Source organism: Centruroides vittatus, unplaced genomic scaffold, assembly GCF_030686945.1.
Source record: "Centruroides vittatus isolate TY-2023 unplaced genomic scaffold, ASM3068694v2 contig_767, whole genome shotgun sequence".
NCBI classification, from domain to species: domain Eukaryota; kingdom Metazoa; phylum Arthropoda; class Arachnida; order Scorpiones; family Buthidae; genus Centruroides; species Centruroides vittatus.
Genome location: NW_027122496.1, coordinates 70,644 through 79,734, shown reverse-complemented (window position 1 = coordinate 79,734; position 9,091 = coordinate 70,644). Strand labels below are relative to the sequence as shown.

At 33.1% G+C, this 9,091-nt stretch overlaps 2 protein-coding genes across 2 annotated transcripts; one reads left to right on the top strand and one right to left on the bottom strand.

Moving 5' to 3' along the window:
• The first annotated feature begins 3,760 nt into the window (after nucleotides 1–3,760).
• Nucleotides 3,761–4,684, top strand: LOC136981568 (uncharacterized). Its single transcript, XM_067277890.1, has one exon. It carries the CDS (start codon nucleotides 3,761–3,763, stop codon nucleotides 4,682–4,684), a length of 924 nt encoding a protein of 307 aa, XP_067133991.1.
• Nucleotides 4,685–5,733: 1,049 nt separating this feature from the next.
• On the bottom strand, nucleotides 5,734–7,305 carry LOC136981567 (piggyBac transposable element-derived protein 3-like). Its single transcript, XM_067277889.1, has one exon. The coding sequence runs from the start codon at nucleotides 6,970–6,972 to the stop codon at nucleotides 5,734–5,736; it is 1,239 nt and encodes a 412-aa protein (XP_067133990.1). The 5' UTR covers nucleotides 6,973–7,305.
• Nucleotides 7,306–9,091: the final 1,786 nt, after the last annotated feature.

The following is a 9,091-nucleotide window of genomic DNA, read 5'->3' as shown; positions in this document are numbered from 1 at the left end:
ATTAATTTATATTTAGTTTATGTATAGAATACTAAATCATATAAAACGTCTTTATTGTTTTTTTAAAAATAAACAGTTCTTACCAACTGGTGTCACGGAACTTTTTTCTATTTTTTTATTTGTATGTTTTCCTCTTGGTGAATATGCTTCGTTTCTTGGAAAAAGTGGTCCATCCATTAGTGAATATGCTTGGTTTCTTGGAAAAATTGGACCGTCCATTGGTGAATATGCTTGGTTTCTTGGATAAATGGACGTCTGTTGTGAATATGCTTGGTTTCTTGGTATATATAGGTCATTCTGTTGTGAATATGCTTGGTTTCTTGGTACAGGTGGACTGTTTATTGGTGAATATGCTTGGTTTCTTAGCACGGATATTCTACTTACAAACGGATCATCACCAATAGGTACAGGGTAGGCATATATCCTTCTGTTCCAATCTGCATCAGAATTGTAGCCAAGTTTTATGTTTCTTCCATAATGCTGGGCTTGACTTATAGTTAATGTGGCAAGGATAAGTGAAATTACGAATTTCTCCATTATTTCTCTCACTGTGACTAAATCAGATGACTCTGGCCGTTTTTATATGTTCATATATCGTAATCAAGAATGTTTACCAGTAATTGAATACAGTGTTGTTGCGTATAAAAATATTTTTCTCGGAAATAATCTAAAATTTTAAGAAATTAGAAAAATAATAAATTCATGTTAATTTCACACAAAATTATTTAATTAAATCTTATGGTATCATAAATATTATTTTTGTAAATTAATGAAAATTATACGAAAAAAATAATTTAAAGAGATAATCGAAATGAAATATTAAATATAAATTCGTCGTGACAGATTGTGGATTTCTATAAATTGTTTCCTTATAATTTTTACTTAAAGTAATAAATTTATTACAGACAGGATCACGTTACAAACAAAAATTTTTTTGAATTCGCATGTCTTATATCACGCATAATTATTTTCGAAATTATTCGCGCCAATGTTCTAAACGTAATTGGTTTCAATTTGAAAATATTGTCGACCTATAAAATCCCACTGTCATTTGTCTGTACATCAGTCTGACTGTCCTTTCTTATTTCGAAAACGGAGTTAAATAGATGAAAGTCAGGACCAAATGTGGAAAGCGTTGCAGCAGGAGGCCTCAAAGTACTATATAAAACCTTCTAGTTTTCACGGAAAGTCACGTTATTTCAATTCAAGTTTTTCCTGGAAGGAGTTAGATACGTGTTTGTTACGACTATATTGCTAACAGGAATAGTACGATGTACAGGGACAAGACACCACTAATTAAAAGAAAACAGCGTACGTTTTAAATTAAGTACATAAAAACATGATTAAAAATTGCAGCCCGGCATTATCACGAAGTCACAATACATAATTGCACGTTCATATTAAGAAAAGGAAGTAAATTTATTTTAACTGACATAAATTTTCAAAAGCCGGTTGAAGAAAGGAGGATAATGTACTGAGATGTTCATAAAACTATAATAACTCATAGATAAGACAATTTTCTATTTACAGAGAAAAATATTAACAAATTCGTGTAATTAGTTGCCTGCTAATCATTTGCTCTGACGTGTCACTGTCAAAGTTTCACTATCTCTATTATAGGCTAGACTATATGATTTGTTAATATTATGCCACGATTGGAGAAGACGACGCAGCACAATTCCATCTGCCAAACGGAGGATGTTTCCCTGGTGAAATTTTATAAACAACTGGCCTTGATCGAGGTATTCGACACGTGGAGAACTCCCTGGAAATTTTACTTGACGTATTCATTGGTATGGCTCGAACCCTCGAGTACCAATTCATTCGACTACTGTTAGATTGATATAATATATAGGAATACAGAGTATATCCATCGTGTAATAATATACAAGAATACAGACAAATGTACAGTATGTGTCAAAAGTCTCCCAAATATCATTTATACTATAGAATACTAGAAAAAACTATTCGATTTCGAACAGTAAAAAGAGAAGGAAATAAATCAGCTGTAAGATTATTACAATATTAGCAAAAAATTTATGTGAAATTAGGGAAGCAGTTTTTCTAAGTATTACGTGGAAAAAACGACATTTTCCTCCACTTTGGTTAAGTAAACACAAGATGATCAAATATTGTAGCAAAACTTAACAATTTCTTCCCTTGTTTGTGGAAAGTTTCTAGGATAAATCCGAACAACGACTTGTTGACGTGTTGGTACATCGATATTTAAATAATTACACGTTAGTCAGCGTCGCCTATTCTCACGGAAAGCGTAAATCACCCGCCGGTTTATCAAATTCTGACGGTTCTAACCGGCCCACCGACGGAACATCAGGGATGTCATCATGTCAGTGACAGAAAGTCACCTGATCAAATTCCAACATGTGATAGGGATATAACGAGCTTATTCTTAAATTTCAGGGCGGATTTCACTCACGAAGCTAATAGCCGAAGCTCAACTCGCCAGCTCTCGTCTTCTTTCCCCACTGAAAGGGGGTTTAAATGATATTAATCATTTTTACACTTTTAAAATATCTACGTTGTATAAATTCTGCTTGTTGTATGAAGAGGATTTTGACGTGTAAATTAATTTATTATAATATCAACGTTAAATAATGCAATGTTGTGCATATTAACGAGATAGTAGAGTATAAATGTGCAAATGAGATGTTGCTTGATATGCGTCATGACGAAGAAACTTTTCAGTGGAAAAAAACTCCGTATTGTCGATTTGCTGAAGAAGAATTTTCTCTTCAGAAAATAGCATTAGAAGTTGGTGTTGGGCGTTGGAGCGTATCTAGAATAAGAAATAGTGAGCTACCACATCACGAAAATTTAAGAGTTGGCAGGAAGAAAACGTTGAGCGTCTAAACAGAAAATATGATAACAAATGGACGTTGTGATCACAAACAAAGAAATAATTTAAAATGGCTTAGGTATAACAGTTTGTACATTAGCTATTCGCAGATGCATAAAACGTAACAATTTTAAAGTTTAAAAAGCCTAAACTTACCAAAGTACATTAATTAAAATTGTTCTGTTTGTTACTATTGTTAATAAAATAAATACATTGTTCGGATAATTATATTATAATTATATACGTAAACACATAAGTATGCAAATACATATAAAGTTTTTCGTACTAAATGTACTTTGCAACAGTTTCCAGTTCTTTAAAATAGTCTCCTACGTTCTTTGGGAAGATTTTGACGCTTACTGTAATGCAGTGCTTACTTAATTTACTTTAACTAAAAATAGAAAATAAAACTACAATTAAACATAAAATCAAAATTAATTAATTAAAATTGAAACCAAATTTTTAAAACCGTTTAAAAGTTGTTTTTAAATTTTCAAATTGTAAATCAAATTAATTTTTAGGTTAATATTACCTATGGTATCGAAGATGGAGACGGGGAAATTTTTTCCCTAGCGACTCGTCGGCGATGGGGAAATTTCTCCCCTCTCTACTTTCAAGATGGCCGCGTTTCCGGTAATCTCGAATCAGATTCTCGAGTGATAATCTCTACTGGGAGCGTACCCGTACTATCTGTCGCATTATGCAAATTAATACTAATTTTTCGACGAGAGGAAAGTTTCGACGTGCGGTACGTCTATCGAAAACCGAAAATTTATTCGTAAGAGAAGTCTTTTTTTTTTTGTGATTTAGGTTTGTATATTTCGAGATAATTCGCATTTTGTGTGATAATATTATTAACGATAGCTTTGTTATTTAATTTGTAGTTTTTTTTTAACTCAAGATATGAGTGATATAGATATTAATTCCGAAGAATTTTGGGCGGGATGTACTTCCCAGACTTTTTTCCAATTGTTGGAACACGATTATACTGAACTTGGACTTGACTCGCGAATAGACAGAGGGTTTAAATTAGCTGTCAAATTGGGGTTACAGCACACTGTAGACATTTGTTCGAAATGTTCCAAACCGTGCAAAGTAGTATATCGCAACGACAGAAAATCGTGTGCGATGAGATGCCACAAATGTTGGAACTTCAGCTCTGCCTTCGACGGTACGTTTAAAGGTAAATGTGGAAACTTACCGTGGAATTCGATTTTGTCGTTTATATGGCATCACCTTGCGCTCGATTGCTCTACAAATATTTCTGCTAATGCCGCCGGAATATCTAACAAAGCTGCAGTCGATTGGTCGAACCATATCAGATTTGTAATGCTAGTAGCACTACATAATATTCTATCGTTCAAAATAGGAGGACCAAATAAAACTGTCGAAATAGACGAGACCGTTATTTGTAAAAGAAAATACGAAAAAGGTAGAAAGCTTAAAAGCACAAAATGGGTCGTCGGAGGCATTTGCCGAGAAGATAAAAGCTGTTTCGTTTGCCAAGTAAACGACAGGTCGGAAAATACTCTCAATTGGATTATATCGAAATTTATTAATTCGGGCACTACTGTATTGACTGACGAATGGAAAGGCTACTACAATATCGACAAATTGGAAGGAATCGAAATATCACACAGGACGGTTAATCACTCTGAAAATTTCGTCGATCCAAAAACGGGAGTCCACACCCAAAATATCGAAAGACTGTGGGGATATTTGAAAAATAAAAAAAACCTTCCAAAACACTATACAGAAGACCTTTCCGATTCTTACATGTACGCATTTATGTATAGAAAATACCTGAATTGGCCTTCAAAAAACTAGGAGATCGTTTTTTTACCTTCGTTCGACATTTACGGAATATATATCCCGGACGTGGAAAGGAACCAATATGGAAGGAACCCGCGACAGTCCCAGCAGCCCCTATAGCGGAAAAACGTTCGGAAAAAAAAGGAATGCGGGGGGGGCAACTAAGAAGATTGCAGAGAAAAGTACTACTAAAAAGAAACAGAAAAGAACGACGACATCAAGTATTTCCGAGTCTTCAACATCGATTTCAACAAAGCGTCGAAGGACCGCGAAGGACCAACGCTAATGTAAGTTTATTTATACCATCTATATATATATATATATTTAAAATAGTTTAAAATATCTTTTAACATCTAGTTAAGTATAATTTATTGTCGTCGTCGTCGTCGTCGACGGTCGCCATCTTGTTTGCACGTTAGCTTGCGTGCAGACCGGAAACGCGGCCATCTCGAACGTAGGGAAAAAAAAATTTCCCCGTCGGCGTCTAGTATCTAGGGGGGAAAATTTCCCCGTCGCCATCTTCGATACCACGGGTAACATTAACCAATTTTTAAATTTATGTTATATGTGTGCTGTGGTGACACAACATTTGCTTTTAACCCTTTATTGCTTGAATTTTTATTTTTTGATAAAATTTTTTTAATTTCTCATTTTATCATCAGAAGAGGTGTTTGTTCACAGATAAGTTAATAAAAAGAAATTAAAATGTATAATAACAACTTTTTAATTATGGGACTTAGAAGTCCGGTCAGGCTTTACAGCACATTAGAACTTACAAGTCCTTTTTTGTTTAATATTACATAAATAAAATATTTTTATTTTATATAAAGAACTTTTTTCAGAGAAATTGGCAGATTAAATTCATAATTATGTATTTGATAATTTTTACAATATAATAATGTTAAAATTTTTAAAAAATAATGAAATAAACTGCAATAAAATTGCAGTTCATTTCATTATTGTAAAACTGCAATAAAATTCATTGTTTTAATAATTCATGATTGGTGAAAATCTATGAAACAATTTTTTTTCTGGTTTACACACAAGAAAACTTTACATAGTGTTCATCTTGAATGTGGTCTTGATTCTATATGCTTTGTAGCACAATATTCACATCGACCTCTATTAGGAACAAATTCGGGCCAATGTCCTCCCTGATTTTGTAATCTAATATCATTGCTTACAGAAAATGCTAATTTTTTTCTTTTCGGTAATGGATCAGTTGTTTGGTCTAACGATTTTCGTTTTGGTCTTCCTCTATTTGAAGATGCTTTTCTTCCTTTTGTTAATAAACCCTGCGATACTTGTCTTTTGAATTGCAAAAATGGAACTTTTTCATTCAAATCAGTGAAAATTATATAAGCATTCACAAGAGCCATTTCTATGATTGCAAAAAACAGTCTATGCCACCATTTCTTTGATCTTCTATTTCGATCATATAATGATCTTAACATGTCAGCTTTATCGACTCCTCCCATATGAGTATTGTAATCCTTGATAGCAAGTGGTGCTGGCACATCTAGTTTTGTTCCATCCTTCTGAGTGCGTTTTACATTTACGACTTCCGTTCCATGATAATTGGATAATAAATGAACACTTCGATTGTCTTTCCATTTGAAATATGCGATACCCTGATCAGATATTCTGAAATCATATTCTCCTGTTTTTAAGTCCTTGTCAATTGCCAGTTTTGGAAGTCCTGCTCGATTTGAACGAATAGTTCCACATGCATAAACACCCTGTGATTTTAAGTATTCAAACAACTCTAGAGATGTGAAATAATTATCCATTATAATTACAAAATTTCCATGATGAAGGGATGATGATAACTTTGCAACAACACTTCCACCGAGACCAAATTGTTTTTTCTTACGATCATCATGTGTTTTTCCTTGGTAAATTATAAATTCATATATGTATCCTGACATATCAGCACGACACCAAAGTTTATAACCTCTCTTCACAGGTTTCATTGGATTGTATTGCTTGAGGGATGAACGGCCTTTGAATTTTACCATGCTTTCATCTATGCTCTGGAATTGATCTGGTAGTCGGAATTTTTTGAAGTTTTCATTAATTGTAGTGATCAGTGGTCGTATCTTATATAGTCTGTCTTTGTTATCTAGAGGAATGGATAAGTTATCATTTACATGTAAGTTTGATAAAATTTGTTTATATCTTTCTCTTGTCATTACTTCTCGTACAATGGGAACGCATAAATCTATATCACTACACCAATAGTGACGGGTTTGTGGTAAACGATGATAACCGAAAAGAAATTGCAGTCCTAGAAATCCATACATTTCTCGTTCTATAATTGTCTTAATATTTCTTTGTTTTTGTTGGCTATACAAATTGCTTTGAAATACAATATTGCTTATTGCACTTTCTCCTAAAACTGTCAGGAAAACATCTGTTGATGTGGCTTTATTTTCAAAAAATTGATTTACTGTTCCTTTCGTTAATGAAAAAGAAGGAACAGTACTTACATTTTCACGTTTTCTAAAATTCCTTTTTATTGATGGATAAATAGCAAATTCTTCCTCATCAGAATCATCCTTGTCAGATTCTTTACTAAATAAAGCCGAAGCTATGTGAGTTTGTGGTGATATTTTATCACATTTATTCTCTGATTCATCATCACTACTGTCTTCAACATATGTATCAATATCTGATGGAAATTCTTCTAATAAAAGATCATTTATTTCTTCATCTATAAGTTTTTTATCCATATTATCTATTAAAACGTTAAACAAATTGATAAATCTATAAAAATAATGTACAAAATACAAATTTCTAACATTTACAAAAAAATCTCCTTAGGCCTGAAGGGACTTAGAAGTCCCAAACATATTTTGACCTTTTACACATTAAATATAATTAATCCCAAAAATATAATATACTGAAATCGAACTACACATATCTAAAATATATATAATAAAATACAAAGACAGGTACCTTCAAAATAATAAGTAAAATCAAACAAGAAAGCAAGAAATATCAGCTACCACCATTCAAACTACAGAATTTCTCTGAACAAAGTGAAACTTGTTTCTATAAAACTGAAACAAAGACACTTTCAAGGTTACTGCCCCCTACAAAAGAAAAAAGACACTTCATACAATGGGGACCTGTAAGTTCCAGTAGGCTATAATGCATACACAATAAAATAAAAAATTTCAAAGTTAGTGGGACTATATATATACTGTATATGCAGGTTTAACAATTGTACAGTAGAGCATCGATTATCCGACTCCCCATTAACCGACTTATCGGTTAACCGACCGCGTTCTAGTCGGTAAATTCAAATATCCGCTAGTGATGTGGCGCTACTATATTTGGTTATGTCTTGGCTACTTTAATATTATTTTTGTTAAATTTTTGCATGTTTTAGCTGGCAGCACTGGCTCGACCATGAAAGTGAGGCTAGTATTTAAACCAGGCCTAATACACTATACTAATAATGTATTTTTTTCATACTTTTCGGTTATACGACTTTTCAGTTATCCAACCAACCCCAGTCCCCAATTAAGTCGGATAACGATGCTCTACTGTATCTTTATTTATGTACTAGCAGGTAGGCCCGGCGTTGCTCGGGCAAAAGTAACGATAGCGAAGATTAAGATTATTACGTTATAGTCAACCTTACCCGTTTTGACAGAATGAAAGAATTAGGTCCCTCTGTTTCCAGACTAATTAGAGAATTTTTAGATGGGTCTAAAAATATGTTCGATTTCCCGCAAAAACGAAAAAAACTGCTTTCTCTTAACAACTCCATTGTTACCTAACACTTCCATTGTTGATAAAAGTGTTAAGCCTTAATCCCGTCCCTCTTCCTTGTGGGGAGGTATTTCGCAAAATTCCTTCTTAGTGTCCGTTCTCGTGACGTACCCTAACTGTGTACCAAATTTCAACTTTTAACCTTTTACCGTTTGGGCTCTTCACTGATTATTATTATTATTATCATTATTTATTTAGTTATTTGGAGACCTGGTCCTTTCCAAAAGAGGAACCACCATTTATTGCTATTGTGTTCCAGAAATTTCGACGATCCAATCTGGCGACAGACCTTTCTTTATAGGCTTCTAGTCGCCGAACGTTAAAGAGTCTTTTAAAAACACAAAAAACGTTTGGCGACTAGAAGCTTATAAAGAAAGGTCTGTCGCCAGATTGGATCGTCAAAATTTCTGGAACACAATAGCAATAAATGGTGGTTCCTCTTTTGAAACGGACTAGGTCTTTAAATTACTAAATATAATTGTCGCCATCAAACGAGAAATTTTCAAAAAAAAAGAAAAAAAATTCATTATTATTATTATCAACTCGTCTCGATTATATATATATAGATAGATTGGATTCTTTTTTAACGTTATGATTTTTTGAATGGTTTTCTAGCTTTAGTTTATGCTTTACTGTTTTTAT